We start from the raw sequence: 27,247 nt of genomic DNA on the forward strand, positions 1-27,247 counted from the left end.
CTACAAAAGCCTGCTGTTGGATGCGGGTGCCGGGCTCCTACCTTTAACGCTTTCACGGGCGAAGGAGGAGGAGGGGGGGAAAAAAAAAGAGGAGGGGGGGGAGAAACGAACCACAAAAGTTCAGATTATCTACGTGCTGCTGGGGCCGGCGGCGGGGGGGGATTCGAGGAAGAAGAGGGAGGCGAGGCAGGAGGGAGGACGGAGAGATCGTCCTCGCGGTGTGCGACGCCCCTCAGCACCCAAAGAGGGGTGGTGCTGGGTGTTTTGGGGGGTGCGGGGGGGGGGGCAGGCAGGGGTGCCGTGCAGGTTTTGCTGTAGGGAGATGGCTCCGGGGTTGCGGGGGGAGGAAGGAAAAGGAGCTGGAGGAGAAAAAGCATTGATTAGTGAAAGGAAATAGCTGGTGTAATGGATCTAGAGGAGAGGTCTCTTTTGCGGAGGGGACATCGATCCACTAATGGGCGAAAGCAAATGGGAGCGAGAAAAATATATAAAAAGCCTATTAAGAAATACCCAGGAGTGTGCACTGCATACATATAGGCAGGACGCGGACGACCTTCCCTGCCGGCGCGCTCGCCCGGCGGAGAGCAGGATGTCGGATGATGCGGTCCGGACCGCGCTGCCCACGCCATCGGCGTGCGTGTGCACATGTGTGCCCGCGGCCCTCCATGCACACGCGTGTCCGTCCGTGTGCACACGCACCCTAAGGATGGGTGTACCCCTGCTTCTTGGTGCGGTGCCCTTCTCACCTATAATTCTTTATCCTCCCTAGAAAGCTGGTTGCGCAGCAGCGGGGCATCTCTTGGGCTTCACCCACTGCTCTTAAACCCCACTAAGGAAAGCAAAGGGAAGAGGTGCCCTGCTCAGGTCACTGGTTCGGCCCCCGGCTGCCCCAAAAGTGTGGGGATGCTCCCAAAGAAAGTTTCACGCACCCACCTCCCCTCGCTCGCGCGCACGCTCCACGCTCAGCTAATCTCCTATGACAAACAATATGATGGATATAGTTTATGTTAATTCACGATGCCCTTTCCTGCAGAATTTAACTGTAAGTTAATGTACACCGGAAACTCCAACTCTACATGCTTTGCTAATGGGTTGAGGTATTAGCTGGTTCTAACGATGCATACAAATGTACTTGTCTCTGTAGGCTGCCCCAAGATTTATGGCTCTTTTGCCTTCTGTAGCTGTAAACAAGGAAGAAAAAAAAAAAACAGTCAATGCACCACTTACTACCTGAAGGAGCCTCAAAAAAAAAAAAAACCCAAAACCCAAAAACAAAAAACAGGTTGTAGGAGGGCGATTTCGGAGCAGGCAACTTTTATTTTTCTTATTAGTCTTTTAAGCTTAAAAAAAAGAAAGAAAGAAAGAAAGAAAATGCATGCGTGGGTGGGGGGGTTCGTTTCGGTTCTCTGAGGTGTTCTGGTTTGCGGTGGTGCCGTTCCGCACCCTGGGCGCCGCGCAGGGCTCCGGCCGCCGCGGATCTCTCGCGGCGGAGCGGGGGGCTCAGCCCTGCGGGGCGGCGAGGGGAGGCCGAGCGAGGGGAGTTTCCTCTGGGGATGCAAGCGAGGTGGGGGGGGGGGGAAGCAGAGGCCCGGGGTACCCCCCCCTCGCCCCCGCCCCGGGGTGGGGGGGCCGCGGCGGAGCGCAGCGCCCGCAACCGCGGAGCCGGCAGCGCCGCGGAGCCGAGCGGCCCCGCTCCGGCCCCTTCGCGGAGGGGGGGGGGGGGCGCATCCTCCTGGGAAAACCCCCCCCTCCTTGTGTCAGGGGGTAATTTGGGGGTCTTTGCGGGGGGGGGGGAAATAAGAGGAGCCGCCTGGGGTGGCTGCGCGGCTGCGGGCGGGTGGGCGCCGGCGGGTTTAGCGCAGCTCAGTGCGGTGCCGTGATTTTTTTTTTTTAATATATATTTACAGAGCGAAAAGCAAAAGCTCTCTGTGCGGCTCTGTCACTTTTTTTTTTTTTTTTTGCTTCTCCAGGCTTTGCCGGTGCCCCCGGAAGAGATTGTTGCTTAAAAAAAAAAAAAAAAAAAACACCCCAAACCCAACGAAAAGGAGCAATTTCAGGGAAATATTCGCCTCTCGGCGCCTTTCTCCCCGGCGCCGGCGGAGGAAGAGGAGCTCCGGCAGCACAGCCGGCCGCAGCACCGCCGTGAAGATTTTTGCAGCCGACGGATTTGGGCGAAGACGCCGGAGTTTGGGTGCAAATTCAAAAGCTTTGGGAAGAGTTTGCTAGCTAGAATTATGTTTCTTGCGCTCGGCCGGCCGGTAGGTGAATGCTGCTTTCGTGTCCTGAGAATCGGTGCAATTTTACTAACGTGTCCGTTGGGTTTGTTCGTGTCCTGGAAAAGGCAGCCTGGTTATTATTTTGGACTCCGTAAGGCCCTAAATATGCACTGCACTGGAAATAACTGGAGGCTCCATGTAAGCGAAGCGGAATTTAAACACCGTTTCAGTTTTCTACTTACTTTTATTGTTCTTGTTATTGGCTCTTTAGGAAATGAACTTAGATGCTTTGGCAGAGTTATGATTCTCGGGGCATTTCAGAAAGTGTATTTCATCAGCAGGGCTCTTCGCCATCACAGCGTATGTAATATATATATACACGCAGTTAGATAGATATATATAAAATCAGATAGCTGCTCGCTTTGTATCGAGGAAAAAAAAAAAACTCACCAAAATACTCCGAGGAGAGGTGGTGACTTGCAATTTTTTATTCGCTTTGGAAACACCTTTCTGTTTGAGCCGGGATTTAGAGCAACGCACAAGAAACCCTCTTCTCTCCTCCCTCTCTTCGTGGTCAGTTTTTTTTTTTTTTTTTTTTTTTTTGAGAAGGCACCTGAAAACCCAAAATTGCTCGGCGCTGCCCGGGCAGTGGCAGGAGGCAGCTCGCAGTTTTCCGACTTTCCCTCCTCCTTCCCCGCACGCAGAGACACTCCAGTTATTTTAATATCCACTTAAGACCCAAATCGCTTATTTTGGGATATGCAGAACACGCCTCCTCCTCACTCACATGTTGCCAATTTAATCTGATTGCTCTTTTAAAGCCACTTTTCTTTTATTATTTAGGGGAAGGCAGAGGGAGGAGGGGGAAAAAAAAGAAAAAAACTTGGACGGGGGAAGAAAGTCGAGTCCGTGTGATGGGTCGGAGCCACATGGTGCTACTTAAAATGTTCGCTTTGAGATTCATAAAATATTTAAAGCCACGAGTCAAGCCTTTTCTATTTATTGCAGTGTATAATTCAAAATTATCGTGTATTAATAAGCCAATAATGATAATCTCTATAGGAAAAGCATGCTAGTTGTGCTGGTTTTATGGCTGCCCTTATCCTTTCTAATAACCTTTGGCTCGGCTCTGTAATAACTCACCGCCGAATGAGCAATTGTCTGGAGTGCCTTAAATATCTCTCCTAGCCTTTTCCACACTCCGGACCCCCCCTCCCACCCCCCGCCCCGGGGCTCCCACGTGACCCCCCGCCCGGTGGCCGGTTCGAGTCCCGGCTCCGCCGGGAGCGGGTCCCGGGGGGGCTCACACAGACCGCGGGGCTGCGGGCAGCGCGGCGTGAGGGGGCAGACAGGGGGAAGAAGAGAAGTTTTTAGCCTATAAGTCTTTTTTTTTTTTTGTCCTTACTTTCACCCCTTGTTTTATTACTATTTTTTCCCTCCTTGGAGCCAAGCTTTGGAGGAAGGTGGCTCCCGCGCTTGTTTTCTTTTTAAAAGCAACATGCTCGAGTCTGGGAATTTGGGAGCATCTCTTGAGGAGGGGGATGCAGGGGGGCTCCGGGGGCTGTGGCACTGCTGACTTTTCATTCTCCTTCTAGTTTCTGTTTTTCGGAGGGAGGGAATTCAGGGTCTCGGGAACATCGCAGTGCTGCCGGGGGGACTTGGGGCTCAGGGGCTGGGCTGGCCTCACGGAGGGACATGGAGGAGTGATGGGAGGTGTGCATATCTCCCCCCCAGCTCTCACGGAGCATCCGTGGGGTCCCCACAGCAGGGACACGGAGGAGTGATGGAGGCGATGGCAACGAGGCCCTGACCAACAGGGGAGAAAAGGAAGGAAGGAAGGAAGGAAAGAAAGAAGAAACCACAAACGGAGCTTCCTCAAGCAGCAGCACGAAAGCCACAGCTGCCCCCTGCAACCCACTCACGTGTCCCCCTCACCTCCCTGAAGGGGGAATTAATAGTATTATCCAGGAGGTCCCTGGCATAAAAGTGCAGATATGCACCCCAAGGCACATGTGTGCATGCACACGCGTGTGCAAAATAGGCCTACACACGGCCGGCACACGCGCGTCCACACGCACACGCGGCAGCAGCGAGCGCGCAGCGCACACGCACAACATGCCCGTGCACAACATGCACAAACGCACCACGCGCCCGCACCCTCCGTGCACAACGCGCAGCGCCCCAGCTCCCGGCACGGGGCTCTGCATCGATCCGTCTCCAGCGCCAGGGACCGCTTTTCGAAGGAGCTTTTCCACCAAAGTTACTTTTAATCAAGCGCCGCCAAGGCCCTTTCCGATGGCTCCCGGGAGGCGAATCACGGCTGCTGTTTGCTTACGGCGCTTTTTTAAGAGTTGTAGGTAAACAGCAGGCATGGCTTCAGAGGCGGCGAAGGGACACAAAGCTGCAGCAATATCCCCTGCAGTTTGCACGGCGGGGCCAGGGGGAACCCCACAGGAACCCACAAAATGCAGCGAGCTTGACACAGGGCTGCGAAAGGCATCCCCGCAGCCACGCACCGCTCCCGTGCCCGAGGGGCCCTCCGCGGCGCCCTGCCTGCTCCTTCCCTCCAGGACCCCCAAAACGCTCAGGGCGTCGTGGGGATCGCTTCAGCGCTTCGGTGGGAGCAAGTCAGAAATTGGGGTTTTTCCGGGAAGCAGCGTGAAACGGTGATGTTGGCTGTAAAAAGGGCCTGCAAGCATATGTCTGAAACCTCCCTGGTTTCACGTCGGATAAAATGTGCCCGATAGCGCCTACAAACACACACATCCCTCTACTAAAAAAGCACATCTGTGCCCCGAACCAGCCACAGAGCTTCCTCCGTGCACAAACGCCAGGCCTTTGCAGAGACTTTCCCGTGCCAGAGGTGCAAAATGCACCAAGGTGTCGCTGAGCCCTTGTACAAAAGTCACGCGTGTAGACACGTGCGTAACGCGCGTGCAACCACAGGCACCCGCACGAGCCCGCACGGCGCACACGCAAACGCAGGAGGAGCATGCAGCCCAGCCACAGAGGCTCCCCCTAAACACCCCTCAAACGCACACATGCAGTGCAGACCCCCAGACCCCGCACAGTGCAGTCCCCCCCCAAAAGGTGCACACACAGTGCAGACCCCTCCCAAGGTCCATGCACGGTGCTAATGTCCCTCCAAAGTACATGCATGGTGCAGCCCCCTGCAAAGGTGCATGCACAGTGGCAGAACCCCCCCCCAAAGGCCCAAACACAGAGCTGGCCCCCCAAAATTGCACATGCAGTGCATATATCCCCCCTAAAAGTGCACACACAGGGCAGACCTCTCCCAAGGTCTCTGCACAGTGCTAATCCCTCTCCAAAGCACATGCCTGGTGCAGACCCCCCCCCCAAAGGTGCATGCACGGTGCAGACCCCACAAAGTGCACACACCGTGGACACCCCTCCTAAAGATGCATGCATGGTGCAGATCCCCCCCAACACACCCCACAGGGTGCAGACAAAGCGCAGACCCCCCCCACAAGGTGCATGCACGGTGCAGATCCCCAACACATCCCCAAAGTGCACGCACAGTTCAGATCCCCCCTCCAAGGTGCATGGACAGTGCAGACCCCTCCCCCCCGAGATGCACTCATAATGCAGCCCCCCCAAAGCACACACCGTGCAGACCTCCCCCCAAGGTATATGCAAGGTGCAGACCTCCCCCCAAAGTGCACACACAGCACAGCCCCCCCCCCAAAGTGCTCACATGGTGCAGACCACCCTGCCAAGGTGCATGCACGGTGCAGCCCCCCACATAAACCCCTCCGAGGTGCCGAGCCCAGTGCAAGCCCCCCCTCCAAGAACCCCCCTTATGTTGGGGCAACAGGCCACCAAACCCCCAGGGCCGTTTCCCCTGGCCAAACCCATCACCTTTATCGCCCCTCTCCCCTGGCAGCTCCCACCCCCAAGGGGGTCTCCCCAAATCCTCGAGACCCCCTTAGAGCCCCCAGCCCCCAAATTCAGCAAACCCAGCCGGGGAGGGAGGGGGGCTGGGAGCAGCACCAACCCCTATATACCTGCCCCCCACCATGACCGAGCTCTCCCCCCCCTCCCCGAATAAATGCGTGCCAGCGTAGCTGGTGATCTTGGGGCTTTCGGCAAGAAAGCCTGACCTCTGGGTGCCCTTCGTTAACATATGCAGGCAGACAAAGCCCCAAGTCGGGCGCAGAGATGCGCCATCCGCGGCCCCTTCCCAGGCTGGCGCTGGGGGGGGGGTGAGGGGGGGCGCCTTCCCCAGCCGCCAGCTCAGCCTCCCCAGGGGCGAACCGCCGGGGGCCTCGCTGCAATCCGAGCGCATGAAGAAATCCGTCTTGGAAGCCCGCCTGGAGCGAAGTTTGCAGCAGCGAGCGTGTCTTCCCTGGCTCCGGTTCAAGGAGGGATCCGGCCCTGGCGTCTACGCTAGAGCCGGGATCGATGCAACACCCGCCGCCTCGCCCGCGCCGGCCCTCCGACGCGCGCCGCAGCCCCCCAGGCCCAGCCGCCCACCCTGCTCCGAGCCCCTCTTGCACGCTCAGCTCCGCTCGTGCGCGCGCCCACGTGCGTCTGCACGCTGTAACCGTGCACCCCGTGCGGGCGCGGAGGTGCACGGGCCGTGCGCACGCCCAGCAGCAGGCGCAGGCGTGCGTTGGCAGCGCACACACCCCCCGCACCCAACGCGTGCAAAACGTTTGCACCGACGGTATTGCACGCGCGCTCGGGTTTGCAAACGCATACGGGCGCACGTGCGCGCGCAGGGAGCACGCGCGCTTCCCCACGCAATCCTCTGCTCTAAAACGCTTTCTGCCACCCACCAGCACCCGGCCCAGAGACCCGGAGACGGAGGAGGCATCGGCCCCCCTCCGCTTCGCAAGGGCTTCGCTCCCCTGCAAAGCCCCGCCGTCACTTCCCATGCCCAAATTTCACCCTGTAACGGCACTGCCGGGCCGGACGCTTGCACGCGTTGCAAGCGCCCCGTGGCGTGAGCTCTCCCGCCACCCAGCCCAAAAGCTGCTTATGCAAGATTATTAACGGCAACGTCGCTTCCAGATGTTGCCCGCTGGCAACGCGGGGCGCGAGGCCGGATCCCGCTGCCCGAGAGCTCGGTTGGTCACTCAGTCCTCAGCCGCTCGGGAAGTCAGTGTCCTCTTTACCCGCTGACGGCGGGACAGAGCCCGGGGCTGGTGGAGTTACGGCGAGGTGGCGCAGCCCGACAAAAGAGCCGAAATGAAAAGCTAGCCCAAACGAAGCGTTTGGGCCTGGGAATGGGAAGGAGGGATGGCCTCGCTCTGCTCGACCGGCTGAAAGGAGAGCGTGGGCCGGAGGAGGCACTTTTGGCTGAGCCCGTGCTGTTATTTCCATCCCATGGTATCACACACACCGGGGAAGTCCTTCCGGGCAGCCAACTGTCCCTTCTGCTTTGTTCCCCTCCTGGGAAACGGGTGGTTTAGTGAAATAAGGTGGCCCCGCAATGCATCTCCTGAGATTTAACATCCCAGGTCCGTCCGGGCTCTGCTTCCTCCTGGGGCTGACCGGCGGGAGGAGGCGAAACGTGGCAAATGGCCTTTCTCCAAGGAGGAGAAAAAAAAAAAACAACAACATCCTTAATTAAGAGCATCCCCTCATTAGCCTCCCAGTACCGCGACTGGGAGGTTTGGGCTCGCGTTGGCCCCGCGCAAGGCAAAGCTAAGGCAAGTGCACCTCGTTTTTTCCCCTCCAGCGGCCCACTGGGGAGGGCATGGGGGGGGAAGTGGGCTCCCCTCCTTCAGCCGGAGCGCAATATGGTAGGTAACCGCGTCTGGCTAATCAAGATAAATATTGCACGCATCGCGGGAGCGTGGCGGGCCCTGCTAACGAGGAGACGCGAGGCGGTGGGGAAGCAGCCCCGTGTTTTCGATGCTCCGGATCTGCATCACCATGGTTACCCGGGCCGGGAGTTTAATGTTTATAGGAGCCGGAGACTCGTTTCTGAGCTTTTTCGGGCTCGCCGGCTGCCGGGGCATCAGGGTCGGAGGTGCCCGGGCCGGGCGCGAAGTTGCTCGGGATGCGGGAGCCGGCGTGCGGCCGAGAGCCCCGCTCCGGTCCCCGCTTCCTGGCAAAGCCCTGGCGGAGGTGGCCAGGACTGGGGATGACGCAGGGAAAAAGAATTATTTAAAAAATTATTTTTCTTTTTTTTTTTGCTTTGGGATGTTTTCTAGGATAGTCCAAGCAGAGCAGAAACATCTTTTTTCTTCTTCTTCTTCTTTTTTTTTCTTTTTTGGCAGCTATTCTAGGAAACAATGGATTCCATTCGGGCCTAATTGTCTCCAGCCTTGTGCTTTGAGAATATGCCCGGCACATGCTGCTCCATGGAAAAAAGGAAAAAAAAAAAAAAAGAGGGTGTTTAGGCGGCTGCCCGGCGCATGGCGCTTCCTGCCAGCCCGCCGGAAAAGGCAACAACTAACTTTCTTTCTTTCCTCCCGTGCTTTTGCAGTTATCTTCCCGCACAGCTTCTGTCCGTCCAGCGCCGGCCACCGGTCTACCGGCAAAAGGCTGATCCCAAAAAGCACGTGGGCATTGGAGAGGGGGATTTTTTTTTTATTTTTATTTTTAAAGTTTCCTTGCAAAACCCAGTGGCTTCCTCCAAGGAGGCAAAAGGCAGCGGTCCGCGGGCTTGGAGCAGGCCCTGGGATTTAGCGGCGAGTGAAAGGGGGCCGTTAGGCGGGATGAACATGGGGAAAATTTAGCGGGGGGAAGACGGAAAGGTGAATACACCGCAGGCCGAGGTCGGTGGTACGGAGCGAGCCGGGCCGCAGGGGGAGGGCCGCGCGCCTTGCAACATCTGCTGCCACGCTTATAAAGCGGTTGGATTTACGGCTTGCCCCTGCCAGACGCCCGGGCGACGGCTTTGCGAGGAATCCCCGCTTTGCAAGAGGGAAAGACCGGCAGCGCGCACACCCGCACGCACACCCGGCCGCGGCTGTGCACGCACAAGCGCAGCAGGACGGCGTGCACGCGTGGCCCCCACCGCTGCATCCCCCCCACCACCACCATCCCACAGCCTGCGGTGGCAATGGAGCACCCCGCAGCAGGACCGCCTGGCCACCCCCCCCCAAGGTGGCACCCCACATCTGGGCAGCACCCAAGGTAGTGCCCCACATCTGCGCACCCCACCGCGGCGGCTGCCACAACCACATCGGGGACGTCCTACATGTGCACGCCCCGCCGTGGTGGCACCCCACCGCTGGACACCGCCCCAGTTGGCACCCCACCGCTGGACATCTTCCCACCCCAGCGCGCTGCACCTGGCCAACCCAGCATGGTAGCACCCCACATCTGGACATCTCCCCAGGTGGCACCTTACCCCCGGCCACCTCCCCGTAATGATACCCCACATCTGGACACTGCAGCATGTTGACATCCCACATCTGGACACCCTCCCACTCGGGCACCCCACACCTATGCACCCCAGCATGGTGGCATCCACATCTGGCCACCTCCCGAGGTGGCACCCATACCTTGTCCCCCCCCCCCCCCGCCACGCGTGTGCCCAGCCACATGCCGCGGATGGGATTTTTCTCCGATCGTGACCTTTCCGGGGACCTTTCCACTCTTATCTAGCCATATTAGGAGAAAAAATGTTTCTTCCCGCTCGGGAAGATGCTTTCCAGATAGCAGAGGTGTTTAGATTAACCACCAGCCACCCCCAAACCTCGGGTCCTGCTGGCGTGAACGGCCCCGACGTGCGCTGCAGCGCGGGCGCGGCTCTCCTCGGGGGAAAAAAACCAAAATCCCGAAAAATGGCAGAGGATTTCCAGGGCTCTGCCCTGCCCCGTTTCTGCCCCCAAATCAAACTGCAATGTATCACCCCCAAATCTGCAGAGGCGAGGTGAGAGACCTTCCTAGAGCCCTGCCTTTCTCCTTATTTCCTCCCTGCATTTCTTTCTCTTGGAAACCTCCTCCGTTTGTTTTTCTTTTCGGGTAGGGAGGAGTTGTTTGTTTTATTCTATTTTAGTTTTTTTTTTTTTTTTAGCGAAAAAGAAATGCAAGCAGAAAATTCTGCAATAAACTAACAAATTTTGCTGGGGGCGGAGGAACACGTTAGGAATTACCATTTACTTTCTCCTTCACAGCAGCCGTACGGGGATGGTTGGGTGTTCAGTCGAAGACGCAAGAAAAAGTTTGCTCTACGCGTATATATGTGTGTATATGCGTACATACATATATACATAAAAGCATATTTACATAGACACATATATATCCAAATGTACGCATAATTACATCTCTGGGCAATTACGTCTCCGCAAATGCTGGTAGCCATTAGTGATAAATGCCCCGCATCCTGCTAATAAATATTTCTAATAATTAAAGATGCTCGCTGAAGTGCTGAAGTGTCTTTTAACCCCAACCCGTAAAATATTTAAGCACGTGTCAGCCTCGAAGGTATCTCTCTCTGCACACACAGCCGGGGCGAGGCTTTAAAGTGAACATATAAATATTGTTATCAGGAGCAAACTTGCTAGATACAGCCCAGATAAAGGCCAGTCGCAGCGTTTTTCCAGTCCAGCCGGGGTTAAATACAGCTTTTTTTTTTTTTTCCAGCTGAAATGTAGCATCTGTCCCTTAGGAAGATAAGTTTCAAGACGGCGGGGTGGAAACTGAAGTTAAAAGAGGAGGGAAAAAAAGGAGAAGAAAGAGGCCAGAGAGTCAAAGCCCCTTTCAGAGAGGGGTAATAAACCCATTCCCCGGCTGCAATTAAAATTCCCCCAGACACCGGTAACATCCCGGCTCGTCTGCAGCAGCCTGGGCGAGCACTCCTGCAAGCCCGAGCCCATTTTGGGGCCAGAAACGTTAAATGTGAAGGATGAGCTGCTCCCTCTCCCGCGCCCCGGAGACCCCGGGGCTTGGCTGCGACTCACGAAGAAATTCCCGTCTATTTACTTCCCTCCCTAAATTCATTTCCTGAAATACCCTGCGAAGGAAGACCTGGGTCCATCCTCCGAAATTAGCGTTGGAGGGGGAAGAAATCCATGCATTTCTTCGTTAAATCTCTGCGGATCAAGCTGCAACGTGCACAGAAGCTGTATTTTAAGAGTCTGTTTATTCCACGGCAGATTAAACCCATCCTTCTAATATTGCACATATTTAGATACAGTTCAGCTATAATTAAAGCAACAACAACAACAACTCTGGGATTAAATCACGCTTCGACACCCCCCCCCACCCCTCCTCCGGCTGAGGATCTCCCTCCTGCTCCCTTGCCCAGGACTCAGCCGGACAAACTTCCCCCCCCCCAGACTCGGGGGCTGGTGCCAAACCAGCAAATGAACCTGCCGGGAGCTTTTTGGCCGCCCTAAGCCCAGACTCCGAGTCCGGCCCTCCAAAAGCCCCTTTTGTCCTGCTGTCCAAAGCCGGGGTCATGACCCAGCTAATGCAGAGCCAACCTGGACGTAAACACTTTGTGGGCTCTTCTTTAAATATTTAGAGGCACTTGGAGAAACCTGGAATGGGGTTTGGGGGTGGGAGGGTTGCAGAGAGTCCAGGCTTTTTTTTTTCTAATCTCGCATCCCCCTTTGCAGAAGGACCCACCACCACCCCCTCGCCTTCACTCACTCTCCTCCAAAAATGAATGCACGGAAAATAAAACAGGGAGAGGTCCGGGATGGGTACAGATCGGGGGTTATATATATCTGGGGGGAGTACATATATCTGGAGGGGTTAGGCGAAGGTGAATCAGCTTTGAGACATTAAAAAAAAAAAAGTGTTGTTGCTGTTTTTAATCCCGCCTGGACGCACGCGTGTGTTTGTGTGTACCTGAGCGATGCACACGGACACACGTGGACGCCCCTGCTTTTATTTCTCCCCGGGCATGCCGGTGGGGAGCTCTATGCATCTGTGACAGTGCGTGGCTGCAATCGTCCCTATAAACACGGGGGATAATTGCAAATTATAATTACAAATGCATCTCTTCGGATTTTCCCGTATTCGCTCAGTGGTCCCTATAAATAAACCCGTGTGTGCGGGCGCATGGCTGGGCATAGCTAAATGTGCACTCGCATACATGTACTTAAGTTAAAAGTACCCACTTGGAGAGGAATATGTGTATATTTGGAAAGGTGCGCACATCTAAACCCGCCAGTTGACACATCCAAGCATTTCCGACTCGCCCTGTAGTTTTCTTTCCAGGGAGGGGACAGTTGGGAGCACGAAAATTTCGTCTGCCAGTTTGTTCATTAAAAAAAAAAGAAAAAACGACTTGAATTCCCGAATCGCAAACCGCTTTCAGCTTGTTTAAGTTTCTGATTGCATAATCAGGGAATTAATTGGAAATAAATGCAGAGCAGCTCCTAAGGAGAGGACAGAGAAGGGCTGCAGCTGGCTTGGGGGTGAAGGTGGGTTGCAACAACATCCTTCCTAAGGAAAAGGATCGCAGAAGGATCTGGTGGGGATGCCCTGCAATAAATTAGCTCTTGTTTCCCACTTTCGAGTATGCACCTTTTCGGTGCTAAAATTGGTGTTTTATGGTCGCAGGGGGTATTTGTTATGGGCTGCTTTTTTATTTGAAACTCTGCTCGTTGCCTTTCGGGGTATTCTGCTCTGATTCTCACCTAAAAAAAAAAAAAAGAATTGACGGTCGTTGCCAAGCAAAAGGTTAATTTACCTCCTTCTGCTGCATTTTGCCCTCCGTCTGCCCCTTGCAGGGAGGCAGCGCCCAGAATAGTCCGGGGCAGGAGGAGCCCCCCGAGAAACTGAGTTTTTTTCCTGAGTGACAGTTGTCAAAAAAAGGGAATCAGCCCCCAAGTTTGACGGAGGAAGAGACAAAACCAGCAGAAGTTTGGAGGAATCCCTTGGCCAAAACCCTCCTCCTAGCCCCGGCAGGGCTGGGGCAGCAGAAACAGCATTTTGTGCCCGAGTAAAATGATTTTCCTTGGTTGCTCCCGAGCTGGTGGAGCTGCTTCCTCTTCCTCGGAGGAAGGGCAAAATATTAAACGGTGTCATTGGGCAGCGCAATGGCAAACTGCTCGAGAAGAAGGCAAAAAATATAAAAACCTCAAGAGATCCGAGGGACGGGGGAGGGGTGAAGCTACTGGACTATTTTCAGTCCAACAGTTTCAATATCTGCTAAAGCATCTGGACCAAAGGTTTAAGGGGGGAAAAAAACTTTCCTTTGGGGGTATAAAGCTAAATATTCCTGTTGAAGCAGGGAGCAGTCCCACCTCTCCCCTTCGCTGCATCCCAGCATATCCATTACATGGCTCGAGAAATTATACGATACATATGTTGGATTAGAGAGCAAGGAAAATGTTAATTACGACATGGGAGGAAAAGTTAATCATTTACAAAGCAGTATTTAATTCCCTACACAGAAAGGGATGATTTATTTATTTACCTATTATTTATTTTTCTCACTCCAGAAGCCTGGAGCTTGTCCCGTGTGCATCTATTTTCCAGAAGGAAAAAAAACGCTCAGGAAAAAAAAAAACACTTTTTTTTTCCTCTGAAAAAGAAAAGAATCCGGCTGCACTGAAACAAACACACGAACAACTAGGAAGAGGTGATACTTGAAAATTGCTAACAGCAACAACATACCAGCTGCTGGCTGTTTCGAAAGGAAATACGAGTCTTTCCCTAAAAACCCAAAATGTTTAGTTTGGTACCTTGCCCATCAAAATTAATCACAGCGACAGATTAGGAAGTGCATAAAACTATATCTCTGGATAATGATATACGAGACCACAATAAATAAAAGTTACACGTTGGCGGTGCTGTCAGGTCTGTGGCGAACCAGTAACTCACTCATTTAACCCCGAGTGCGTGTTTGTCTTTTAATTACAATTAACGCGGCGGATGAATTTTTTCCAACTCCGAGCGGCTGGACGAAATTGCTGCAAAGCCCTTTAATGCTATTTTAACTGCGAGCTAAACCACGCCACTTATGCAGGAGAGCCCTGGGGCAAAAAAGGGTGAGAATAATGTATCTACACTGGAGGGAAAAAAAAAGTTATCGTAAAACTGAAGCCACTTAGTTTAAACTGTTGAGGGCCCTTGTCTGGCTGGAGTTATCTCCCCAAAGCATCTCTGGAGCTTTTTTTTTTTTTTTTTTTTTAACAGGCAATACAGGAAGCTAATTTTCTCAGTCTCCTGCTCTAAATTTAAGAGGGGTTACCATCCCTCGCAGGCCCTGTGTACAAAGACTTCCTCAGGCTTTTTTATTGCTGGTTAAACCCTTCGTAAAACGACCGAGTCCTTAGAGAAGCTGGTTTAAAAAAAAAAAAAAACTAGCTGCGAAGGGAACCGGTAAAACTTATCAGGCAACTTCCAAACAAATCGGACTCGAAGAACATAAAAGAAAAAAAAAAACTGACCTCAGCTGTTAATTTGAGCCTCCAGAAACATGTTGTTGCTGTGAGTTTTATAGCCCAATAATCAAAGTCGAGCGAATTATCCGAGCAGCGAACAATGCAGCACCCAGCCAGAGGGGGTGGGGAGGAAGCTCAGCCCCGAAGCCAAATCTATATGTGCCAGGGCTAGAGCTGGAGCATATAGCCCAGGGACGAGCAAGCCCTCAGTCCTCGGGGGGGACTATTTGCTCATTAAAACACTCCTCTATCTATCCATCCGTCCATCCATCCATCCACCTACCTACCTATTTATCTACCTACCTATTTATCTACCTACCTATGTATGTAGCTACCTATGTAGATACCCACCTACCTACCCACCCACATGCCCATCCACCCTACCTGCCTTCCTACTTTTTGCTAGAGAAAACTTGCATTATTTTGCATCATTGCCCACAGTCAAATCTCTCCCCCCCACCCACCCCATTCCGGGTTACTGCTCTTCTCGCTCCTGCATCCTAATTTTCTGTCTCCTTGTATTTGCATCCTGATTTTAATCCCTGGCCTGTAAACTTTTTTTTTTTTTTAAAGAGGGAGGGGTCTTTTTGCTTCGGGCGAGTTTTCTTTTTTCTTATTTTTTTTTCTTTTTCTCTTTTTTTTTTTTTTCTTTGCAGTGCCGGTTACTTACGTGGATGGGAGCGCTCTTGGGGCGATGCTGGGCCAGCCGGGAGGCCAAGAAGCTCTGGAGGAAAAGAGGGAGAGAAGTTTGGCCGCCACTTCACCCTTCTCTCCCCTTTTCTCCCGGGGTTATTTTGGTGGAGAGCACAATGCTATAACACGCATTGCATCTGCCCCCATCTCTCCTTTCCTTCCCCCCCCCCAACCCCAACCCCAATCCATTACTATGGCAAAACCTACAAAGAGGCTAAACAGCGATGGTGCCTCTAAATCTATGTCGGCAGACACAGAAGGTACACGTTGGGAGACCGAGGCGGGTCAGGAGGGCTCAGAGGTCAGCTTGCTCGCCTCGAATAGAGCTGCTGGGATAGAAAAGTTGGCCTTTCCATGAACCCGTTTTTGCCGTTTACCCCAACTTCAATAAAGTTGCTTTCAGCCTCTCTACATGGAGGCGTCAAGAGGAAAAAAAAAAAAAAAAGAAAAGAAAAAACCAACCACACACACACACAGAGATATAGAGACCATGGTTCAGGCTGTTTGGAGCTAGGAACATGCTTTTTTATATATAACCCCCCCCCCGCGGCTTATTCCCCCTGCTGCCTCAGCTGTACAGCGCATTCATAATCCGCCCGCCGTACCCGGAGTTGTGTCATGGCCAAGTCTACAGGCTAAGGGGGGGGCTCGGGAACCGTCCTAAAGCAGCGCAGAGGTGGGAAGAAGTCAAAAAGTTGAGCCGGCCCCGGCTCCCCCCCCGCCGCCCGGCTCCGCACGGTGCAGTTGCCGCCGTGATTGATGTCGCCCGGGACACCCAAGGGACCAACACGGGTGCCATCCCCTGCCACCACCCCCACCGCCAGAGGTGTGTAGGGGGGGGGCACCCAGCTTGGGGAGGGCGCAGCGACCCCCAGCACACATTCAAAACAAAACTCACACTTCCAACTCCTCCCCCCCCCAAAAAAAAAAACTCTTCCACATCCCCCCAAAAGAAGGTGGGGGGGGGGAATCAAACTTCAGGCGCTGTTACTTCCTCCCCATCCTCCTCCTCCAGCCTGCAGGAGTGCAAATGCCCAGCCTGCCCCCCCCCCCCCCAACACACCAATCCGGAGGATATTTTGGATACTCAGGAGGTTGCGTGGCTCGGAGGCACCAGCTCAACTTTTTGGAGCTGCTCTGGGGAAGCACCCAGCTGCCAGGCTCTGGGCTGGGTTTTGGGGGGGGGGTTGTTTGTTTGTTTGTTTTCCAGCAGGTTTCCTGCTTTCTGCTGGTTTAAACCTCCCTCTCCCCCTTTCCAGGCCAGACTGGGTTTCTGCTCTCCTTTTATTTCCTGTCTATATGGGAGGATATTTTAAAAAGCCCCAACGCCATGGGATGGGCCGAGCCTTGGGGGTTGTTTGTTGAATGGCTTTTTATTTTATTTTCATTTTTATAGGGCTGTGCTTTATTTGGCTTCCCGTGCCTGAGATGTGCGAGCTGGGAGGTGACTAGAAAAGGCAAAAAAAAAAAAAAATCACAACTGGCTCCTACCACATTGCTCTGCTCTGTGGAGGATATGTTTAAAGAGGACTGATGGCCATAGGTCCCGGCGATATGTTTTATCTTTCCAGCCTCGTCCTTATATTAATATCACTAAGCAGGATGGGGGGGGGGGGGGAGGGAACTGATGAGCTTTACATACAGACTCCCCAGGATAAATTATAACCCTCTGCTTCTCCCTTTACAGATCTGTGTCCCCAGCTATCACAAAGGGTTTGGAGACCATGATTTGTTTAATGGCAGCTTAAATCGATTTTTGAGAGAGGGGGGGGGGGAAATAAAAATAAAGATGACTGAAAAGCCCCTCACTCTAATTCTCCCTCTCTCTCTTTTTTTTTATTTATTTATTTTAATTTCCAGAGGACTCTGCTCTCACCTAGCAAGCACACAAGGGCTTGGGGAAGGGATGCCTTCAAGCAGGCCTAGCTCTGCCTCTCTGCCTGCGCCAGGGATTTGCAGCAGGGACCTGCAGCAAAGTTCCCCAAAAGCCAGGGCCTAAAAAAAGGGGGTGCCCAACCTCAGCCCCCCCCCCTCCAGGCACCCGGGGCTGCTCCCCTTCCCTGCGCTGCCAGGGAAAACCACAACCCCCTGCACCGGGGGGAGGAAACAGCTTATTTCTAAAATCCCCCCACTGCTGCCAATTTGCATACTTCCTCCAAAGGCCAAGAGCGATGAATTACTGTTATTAGCACCATTACTACCATTATTACCATTATTGTTATTATTATTATTATTTAACAGCCTTTTCATTGCCTCTAAAAAATTACCTACGCCCTCTTGGCTTTCATGGGTAAACGAACCGACCTGACCACGCCACGACAGCGAAATACAAATAATAATAAACACCAGGAAAGTTCAAAGAAGGGAGACGAGGTTAAAACAGGCAATTTCATATTGGATGGAAAGAACAAAATAAAGAGGCATGAATGGAAGCTAATCCCAATCTGCAGCGCTGCTCTTGTCTGAAAACCAGATTTTTTTTTTTTTTTCGCCCCCAATACAGGGTTGGGAGGGTCTGAGATTTAAAGTCACTGGCCGCCTCGTGATGTCATAAAATCTGGAGTACAGAGTTATCTTTATGTTTGTTTAAACTTAACTTAGAGCAGTAACTCGTGCACATGGGATTCATTATATATCGTCCCAGGATTTTATTATTATTATTATTATTACTATTATTTTGGGCGAGTTTGGGAAGGGGGGAAAATGTGAGGATAAAATAAGTCACCAGACATGAAAGTAAAACTAATTCACACTGACTGGTTTATTGAACACTGGGACTTTCACATACACACTAAAACTCTTTATTGCAAGTTTACAATGATCATGTAAAATCAGTCCAAAAACACAAATAACCACGACAAAAAAAACTAGCTACTGACTTTTTTTAAAACCTTCTGCTTTTTTTTTTTAATATGCCGCTCTTTCTTTCTCTCTCTCTCTACCTTTTCTCTTTTCAATTTTCCAGCAAAGACTCGTCCACCCTTGTACGCTGTCTCGTATTTGGTTTTGTTCTTTTTCTTAAAATCGTGATTTTTTAAGCTTTTTCCACATTTCTACAAAAGAACTTCATAGCTCCTTCGACCATTGTGCATTTGTAATGCAGAGGGGGAAAAAAATACCTACATTCGCTTTTTGTCTCTGGTGCCAATATTATCAGCATTTCTTCATTAAATTCGTCGAACAGAACATTCACCTCTTCCTCCCCCCCCCACCCTGCCCTCCCGCCCTCCTCCCCCCCCCTTTTAAAAAATAAATAAAACCCTGAAATGGCGTAAAAAAACCTGCAGGTACAGACACCTGGCCTCATGCTATCTGACATGCATCTAAAGCCTGCGGTCTTACGGAGACCCATTGTTTTTTATACGCACAGGAAATAATAATAATAACAATAATAATAATAATAATAATAATAATAAAACTACGAGAGAAGGGAAGACACCTCCCCCCCCCCAAAAAAAAAAAGACAAAAGAACCAAAATATATATATATATATATATTAGATTCTATAAATAATCCAGAGTCATTTGTGTGCGGGTGTGCGGGTGTTTATAACCTGGTGATATCCTCTGTGCGCGGGTCCTGCGCGGCGGCGGAGGGCAGCTCCTCGCCCGCGGCCGTGCTCGCCGGGGCGGCGGGGGCGGCCGCGCTGGCCGCCGCCGACCGCACTTTGGTGTTGGGCAGCCTGTGGTCTTTTTTCCATTTCATGCGCCTGTTCTGAAACCAGATTTTGATCTGCCTCTCCGAGAGACACAGCGAGTGGGCTATCTCGATGCGCCGTCGCCGGGTCAGGTACCTGTTATAATGAAACTCCTTTTCCAATTCCAAAACCTGCTGCCTCGTGTAAGCTGTCCGGGAGCGCTTGGGTTCGCCTCCATTGTAATTGGGATTCACTGGGAGAAGGAAAAAAAAAAATAAAAGGAGGGGGGGAAAAAACAAAACAAAACAGCAAAATTAGCATGAATAGAAGAGAGAGGGAGCGAGAGACACGAGAGAGAGGCAACTGGAGCAGCTGAGAGGGAAAAGTATTAGGCTAAATAGGTAATAAAGAACTTTGGGCAGCTCAAGAGTTTCTATTCTAATAGGAAGGGGTTTCCCTGGCTCAAAAGACTGAATTATTTATGCACCCCTTACAAAGCTTTCGGAGTTTCACACATACATAACAGAACGAGCCACATGGCTAAGGCTGCCCACAGTAGCTCGGCTATAAAATTTATGGTGGGTGTAATTACCCATTCGGAGTCGTAAATCCAGTTCAATTGTGCTAACCCAAAGACTCTCATGGAAGGGAAGGAAATAAAAAAAAAAAAGAGAGAGAGAGAGAGCATGGGGTGAAGGAAAAAAAAAAAATCAGCGAGCAGCGCGACGGAGAGGAAAATAAAAGTTGCATACCAGTACTGACGTGGATTTTTTTCATCCAGGGATACACTATGGGTTGTTTGGAAGCTGTGCTGTTAGGATGCTCGGGGTTTGGCTGGCCGCAGGCTGGAGGGGCTGGGGAAGGAGTGGAGGAAGAGGTGGAAAGAGCAGCCTGCTCGCAGAGCTGCTGTGCTTTCTCTGAGAGGTGTTGGCCTCCTGGAGTTTGCCCGTGTCCCCTTTGGTGCGCGGCCGGGTTGCCGGGAGCTTGGATACTAGCACAGCTGTACTGGCGGTCGGGGAAGGAGGGTCGTGGCACTGGGTACAGCTCTTGATGGTGATGCTGATAGCTGGACTCCCTTGTCCGGCTATAATATTCCGGACTGTGGTCTGGGATGTAATTATTTTGCGAATATTCCTCGCATGGAGGAAATTTCGGATCGATGTAGTTAGAGTCCATCAAATAAGAGCTCATGATCATTAATTTCTGGAGTGGAAAATAATTTTTCTCGCTTTGTCGTTTTTCTGCTCCATAAAGCCCTCCTACTAGCTGGCGACCCCGTAAAGTTAGTTTCACCATGTGACTCCCCCGGCCAATCACACCCGCCAGCCCAGTCCCCGGATAAGGAACCAAAAGGTTTTGCAAAAATGTACCCAAATTGTGCGGCCGTGAGTGTGAGTGTGAGTGCGGCCGCGAGTCGGGGCGCCGCGGCCCCGCCGCGGGCTCGGGGCATCCCCCTCGGGGTGTCCCCCCCCCACCACCCGCCCCCCTCACCCCGGGTTTGGGCTCAGCTGGGAACAATGAGGGACACCCCACCTCCATCCCCCCCCCCCGATGTGAGTGTGAGTGGGGGGGGGGGCGCGGGGCGAGCAGCGCCGGGCATCCCCCGTGTGTCCCCCCCCCCACCGCCCCTACAGCGAGGGGCTGAGCTGGGGACATGGAGGGACACACACACCTATACACACAAACACACTCACACCCCCCCCCCCCGGTGTGAGTGTGAGTGTGAGTGCGAGCGGGCCGCGGCCGCCCGCCCTGCGGAGCCCGCAGCCCCTTCACCCCCTTCTGCAGCAGCACCCCCCCACCCCCGGCTGTGCGTGTGTTTGGTGGGGGGGTGGGAAATTTGGGGAAGGGAGGGACACAAGGCAGGTTGGTGGCACTGCCAGGACTTGTGCCCACTCCCCTCCACCCCCCCCAAAAAAAAGCCCACCCCTCCCAAAAAAAAAAACGGAGGGGAGGGGGTTAAACACTGTCTGCATCTCTCGGTGCGGGCGGGGCGGGGGGGGAAGTTACCTGCGGAGGAGAGAGGCGTTATCTACCGGGCTCTAAATCCTCGCAGAGTTACCGGGGGGGGGGGAGATCCCCCCCACCCCGGCTCGCCAGCAGCTCCCGTGGGGGCTGCCCGGCCAGGCGATGCTCTCCCGACTTTCCCACGCTCTCGGGGGGGGGGGGGGCAGCAGGCACCCCCTCTATCCATCTCCCAGCACCTCCCCAAACTGCTGCTGTCTCCCCCCCCCCCTTCTCCTTTCCTGGGCTAAGGAGTTGGGGGGGGGTTGCGTTTGCGGAGGTGCCACCCACCCACACGCACAAGGGCGCGCACCGGCGGGCAGCCCAGGCCAGCCTGCCCTTGGGCTGGGCATTCAACCTGCTTTTTGCTGAGGCCGATTTTCTTTCTTTCTTTTTTTTTTTCCCCCTCTTTTTTCCTTTTTCCCCTTTTTGTGTTTTTTTTTTTTTTTCCTTTTGGGCGGAGGCGAAAGGGGCAAGGTGGAGGGATGCTCTGCCCAGCTGAAAATGGCTCCCCGCGCCCGGGGGAGGGATGCGCCCTGCGCAGCTTGGGAGGCTGCAAATGGATGGCAACATTTTGGGGAGTTGCGCGGAGCTCCTTCAATTAGGGCTTTTATCTATCGCTAGCACTAAAGAGAGGGGCCGAGGAGGGAGGTGGGGTATTCCCTTCTTGGGCTTGATAACAATTATAGTCGAAAATCATAGCTTGCAGGGCATTGCCATATTTTACTTGATAACAATAAAAGTGACACATAAAGTTAACTGTTTATGTTTTATTTATTAGACTAAATGTGCCAGCGGTGTCGAAGGCTTTTGGCTGGTTGTTACAGCTTTTTATGGGGTTGTAAAACGCCATAAATCAGTCACTGCGAAATGGTCGGGGCTCTTTGTGCTCTTGGCTGAGAGTTGTGTTTGCGGTAGCTGCTGTTTCTTCTGGAGATGAAAAGTAATAATGGGATTTTATTTTGATTATTATCACTCCCCCCCCCCCCAATCATCACGGTTATTTCACTCTACCTTTTAACAAGCCAGCTCCGGCGCTGCCCTGGCAAACGGCAAACGCCGCTCCGCACTTGAATAACTACCTTTTAAAATGACATAACCCGGCTTTGCGAATTTAATTAGGACGGCTGCAATTAAAGGCATCAAAGGCAAGCAGAACTTTACAAGGCTCTGGCATCGTCCATATATTCCCCTAGAGACGAATTTGTGACTTTGCGACGCTCACACAAATTCGAGTCTACAGGGTACATATAGGCGACGGGAGGGCTGGGGCAAGGGCTGCTGAGCAGGGCAAGGGGCTGCCAAAAAACCACGCTGCCCGGCCGAAGGAGGACGCAGAGGCCACTGATTGACCACGTTGCTTTAGCTGGCCACAGGCTCGGGAGGCTTGGCATATTTATGGTGGAATCCCCTCCGAAAGCAAAGAGCCAGCCCCATATATATACATATGCATGTGTGTGTGTGTGCGTTTTATATATGTATATATATGTGTATCTATATATATGTTGGCACTCAGACAGGGAATAACTCGTTTGCTCTCTTGGTTGTTACTTAGCAGTTCCTGTTTTTATTGGCATCTGATTCGCAGGGCTTGACTAATTGCTTCCCCCCGTGCCCTGACAAAGCTGATGCCTTCCTAAAGTTATATATCGAGGACTTTAGGTATCTATATGTATATACATACATGGCAGGTAAAATTCCTGCTCGCTCCAGAATAGTTTCAGAGCTGGGGAGTGAAGGGGGATGGGAGCTCAGAGGTAAGGAAAAGACATGAATAGAAATGTATTCCGGAACCCAAAACATTGATTTAAATATATCCAATAAATTCCTTTTCCCCAGCTATACTTCATTCTGCCCAAACACCTCAGACTCATGCAGGGCTTTGACATTTATAGTTCAGACTGATGCAACAACTTTATTCCAAGGCTGAGGGAATATTGAATAAAGATGGAGAGTTAATAAAGTAATTTTTACCTACGCACACCCTCCCCCCCTTTAGAATATATGATTTTCAATAAGCCCCAGCAGAATAAATAAATATCCACAGGTAGTTCTCTTAAGAATAGGCTGGGTAGATGGGTTTAAAAACCAAAATAAAACGCAAAACAAAACAGCAGCAATCAAAAGCTTTTTAAAAAAAAAAAAAAACAAAAAGCAAGGCGTGAAGGTCACCCAGACGCATTCCTGCCCCTTGCAACCCCCAAACTGGAAGTCCCTAAACTCTTTGCTCTCCCTCCTCCGGATGAGCCAGGGGAAAACGCAACCTGATTTGCACCGTTTGCCCTTCTTCCACCCCCCTGGTCCAGACCCAAATAGGTATTTTGGAGGTCTCAGTGGGAGCCTCGCTTCTCTGTTGCTCTCCCTTGTCAGTCTGCATTCAGTCCCTGTGTGTGTGTATGTGTGTGTGTGTGTGTGGCTTGCCCCAAATTTCTTCCAAGTGCACAAAAATCCCATTTCTCCCCTCTCTTTGGGCTGGGGAAAAGCTTTCCCCCCCGCCCCCCCACCTCTTTTCCTCTCTTTTTAAACTGGATTTCAGAGCTGTGCCTTTTGCTGAAGTGTTTGGGCGATTTTTGTTTTTTTTTTTAAATTTATTTATCCCCCCCCTTTTGCTTTCCATAAAATAAGTCTGTAAGGACGTGTGAAGAATAGTTGTACAAGAATCTGACTCTTTTGTCTATAAAGCAGCCCTCCCACCGCTCTCCATCCCTCGTCCCCCCACCAGCACCACAATGTCGATAAACAGTTTGGGAGTGACAATGCCAAGAGAAATGCAGCACCTCGACGGAAAAAAAAAAAAAAATCATTTCTGGGCTTTATTTCCTTTTACTACCCAGGAACCAGGCTGCAAAAATATATATCTGGTTCCCATTGCAGGAACATTTTTAAGTACAAAGCGCCTTTCTGACAGTACTGAAGAAAAATAAGTATGCATTGTCTCTCCGGATTCATTGTGTTAGCTATTACCATACTGACCGTTTGGTAACCTGTACCTCAGCCCATTAGCAATCTGTGCTTTCTAGAAAAAAATGAAGTACCTATCTACTGGGGTTTTGTTATTCAGTGTTTAATAATAATAGTAAAACAACGGCAAAAAACCTCGCGTTGTATGAACTCTGCCTGCTCGAGACTCGGAAGGTGGAAATAAATTTTGGAGTGGAGTTTTATTCCGAGCTTTTAAGGGCTTGTTTGGAGGTGATTATGGCATTATGGCTACATGGGTAGTAGGGGGAGGAAAGGCGGATTTTTTTTTTTCAGGGAAAAAAAAAATAGTTGGGTTCTCTCTAACATATGCAACGACATGTAATTAATTAAATTTTAATTTTTTCTCACAACTTGAAAGCAGTAAGTGCAAAGAGACCTTTTCTTTTTGTTCCTTCATAATGCAAATAGACAGGTCTAATTTATGCAAAGAAATATGCAAATGTTTAATTGATTTTTTCTTAAATCTGTTGTCAGTTAAAGTAATGAATCGGCCTAAAACGATTTTAATAAGCAAAGCCTGTCACCCAAAGTCCTAGCCTTCACATTTTTCTTGTGAGCCTCTTTCGTCTCAAAGAAACGAATAATGTAAATATTTTTCCCTTCATTTTAAAATATTAAAGACGAATCCCTCTTGTTTGTTTGCAAAAGAAAAAAAAAAAAAGAGAGAGAGAGAGAGATGCAAACCAGTTTCTCAATCTCTCTCTCCCCTCCCTCCCCCCTCCCCTTCTCACCCCACCCAGGAATTCAATTTTCTTCAAATCTCGTTGAAAGTGGCTTTTTAAAAAGTGGGCGCATTTTAATATTGGTTAGACAGCGTGACCTGAATTTCACCTCAACTGTTTGACTTGATCCAATAGGTCACTGCCAAGGAGTTATTGATGGGGGAACTCCATTGAAATTTCTCTCCTCACAAATGGCCTTTAGATCTTCTAGCGAGTTCAATAACTAGTTATAATGTAGAAGGGGAAAAATGAAGCCCAGAGGCAAACTAATTTGATGTTTCATTTTTATGCTGGAGAAATTGTTGGTTTTTGTTCCTCTCACCTCCTGCTCTGTCCCTCTCTCCCTCGCCAAAAGAAAAAAATACATATATATATCTGGTCTGAGCGAAGATCCCTTTCAGCTGAGCCGAGATTTGTCTGTGTTATAAATATCTGCTATTTTATTTATATTTTAATTGGCGCTGGCGTTTCAGCCCGTGAACTCTTTGGGACTTGGCAGAGAGGAGAGCCCAGCAAAAGTGTAACTTGCTTCTTGGTAGGAAACACACTTTTACTTTTTTTTTTTTTTTAAGGATTGTTTAAAATAAATCAAAGTAACCCATAATCAAGTTGTAGCTCGAGTCTCTCTAACTTCTCGTGCGGTTTCAAAGCGGTTGAAAAGGCCCTTCTTTGTGCTGCATCTCTGATAAGCAGCAAATCAAACCCTTCAAGAGCAGCTAGAAATTGAATTTAGGCAATAAAGCTCAACTCGGTAGGAATTTTATTCCTTGGGCTTTCATTTGTTTGCACTGTTTAATGTAGCTATATCTTCTGGACTCTTTCCCTCTATTTTTTTTTTTATTTGAGGGGGGTGGCCTGGGAAGGAGGGGGTGCCTCCTTTGCTTTCTTCAGATCCATTTTTAGCCTGAAAACATTTATGTGAACTGCGGTCAGGGCTTTCTGCTGACAGGGGTTTCCGAGCCTGGAAAGGAGAGGCAGAAGCAGAGCCGGACTCTGCCGGAGGGAGCCTTTTAAGTGACATATATGCGGGAGCTAAGGTTTCTCCTTGACTTTTGCAAGACAAAGAATACTTATAGTGACCCATCGGATAACTGCTGAACCATAGGTTAAGTTGAAAAGAAAACATTGGTCCGGTTTGGGGTCGGAGGGAGAAGAGAAAGTTGCAGGGGAAAGTGGTCAGGGAGGCTAAAGGGAGCCCATTAACAGATCTATAGCTGTTATTGTAAGGGGTGTAAATATATACAAACTTCAGGCTGCCCCTGATCTCTCCTGTTGCAGAGGGCTTCCACTTGAGTGGTACTTACTGCTCACCCCTTGGAAACCTCCCTCCAGGATGACAATATTAATAATTAACGTCGCCCCCGCCACTACCCGCACCCGCCTCCCCCAGACCCCCCTCGTGTTTACAAATGCACTTCGGAGCCTCGATAACGCCCGAGCCCTTCTTGCAAGCTTGCTTGGGACCGAGCAAGAAGGGAAGGGGGGAAAGGGGGGGAGGGAAGAAGTTTCTCTGGATTAAGCCACTGAAGGGCCGTAAGGATGAACTTCTTTCACGCTGCCCAGAAAGTTAATCCAGCCCCAGCTGGGCGCTTATACCTGGGAATTTGAGGAAAAAAAAAAAAAAAAAGTCCTGCTCTTAGCTCCAGAGCAAACGCCTGCCGGGGATTTCTCAGGCTTCATGTGCAGCAGGGAGGCAGAAAGCTCCATCCCCTGCTCCAGACCTCTTTCCTGGCTAGCCTGGCACGGGAATGAGAGTTGGTAGTGGTGGTGGTGAGGTGGGGGGACTAATAAAATAAAATACCCCTCCCCCGCACTGCACAGCGAAAACTCTGCCTTTTCCACTCATTTGAAGTCCTCCCAGGCAAACACGAAGCGCCGGCTTTAACAGGCTGGGCTCGTCCCTTTTGACACCCTTTGCAATTAAAAATCAATCCGGCCGTGGCCGTCTCGGGGGACACAACCTCATCACCGAGCACTTTTTAAGCAAAGGGCAGCAGCAACCCTCCCTTTTCCGCCCGCCTGTTCAAATGGCCGCATCGCTCTTAGCAAATACATCCCCGCACGGTGTCTAATGAGATACCCAGTCCCCGTCGATACACCTTATACGCTGCTGAAAGCTCAAATCGATAGCCGGTTATTATTAAAACCTGCAGGTATCCCTCGCTCTGGATGGGGGTTAAGGGAGGCACCTCCGCTATTGCGGTCTCCCAGGCGGTGGGAGGGATGGACAGACGGCCGGGCGGAGGGACAGCCCGTGCGGGCGGCTTACAGGCGAGGTGCGGGTGCATATGTGGGGCTGCCCCTATAGAAACCCGGCGGGAGCCCCGGCGGCATCGCGGGGAGGGCACACAGCGCCGTCGCGCCGGCCGTGCAGGTGCGGGGGCTCCGGATCAAGGGCGGGATGCTTTAAAGGATGGTTGAAAGCCGTGTCCCGCACTCCCGAGGGGTGTAAACATGCTCTTCAACCTGATATTACGCCCGCTGGCTCCGGCACACACATGCAGCTCCCCAGGGAGGAGGACGCCGGAGCCTTGACAGCTCGCAGGGAGTCAGGACAACTTTTATTTGGGGGGGGGGATTTTGCTAGTCCTGCACCCCCCGTAGCTCGACTCGGGGAAGGGAGATGAGGGTGGAGGGGGCAACTCTTCCCCCAACAGAGCCCAGAGCCTG

The 27,247-nt window shown here is 51.7% G+C and overlaps 1 protein-coding gene across 2 annotated transcripts in view; it reads right to left on the bottom strand.

Moving 5' to 3' along the window:
• HOXC4 (homeobox C4) overlaps positions 1 to 20,090 on the bottom strand; it is a 37,182-nt gene extending 17,092 nt beyond the window's left edge. The window contains exons 1-4 of one of the 2 annotated variants that reach the window (XM_068921606.1): positions 19,622 to 20,090; positions 19,026 to 19,122; positions 15,210 to 15,263; positions 11,270 to 12,787 (exon numbers count right to left, since the gene is read on the bottom strand). In XM_068921606.1, coding sequence (XP_068777707.1) covers positions 12,784 to 12,787; positions 15,210 to 15,263; positions 19,026 to 19,122; positions 19,622 to 20,066 — 600 coding nt within the window. In that variant the 5' untranslated portion in view covers positions 20,067 to 20,090 and the 3' untranslated portion in view covers positions 11,270 to 12,783. Of the gene's footprint in view, positions 1 to 11,269; positions 12,788 to 15,209; positions 15,264 to 18,785; positions 19,123 to 19,621 lie in introns of those variants that run through there. The other variant, XM_068921605.1, reaches the window with a different exon arrangement.
• Positions 20,091 to 27,247: the final 7,157 nt, after the last annotated feature.

This window comes from Struthio camelus, chromosome 28, assembly GCF_040807025.1.
Source record: "Struthio camelus isolate bStrCam1 chromosome 28, bStrCam1.hap1, whole genome shotgun sequence".
Classification (NCBI taxonomy): domain Eukaryota; kingdom Metazoa; phylum Chordata; class Aves; order Struthioniformes; family Struthionidae; genus Struthio; species Struthio camelus.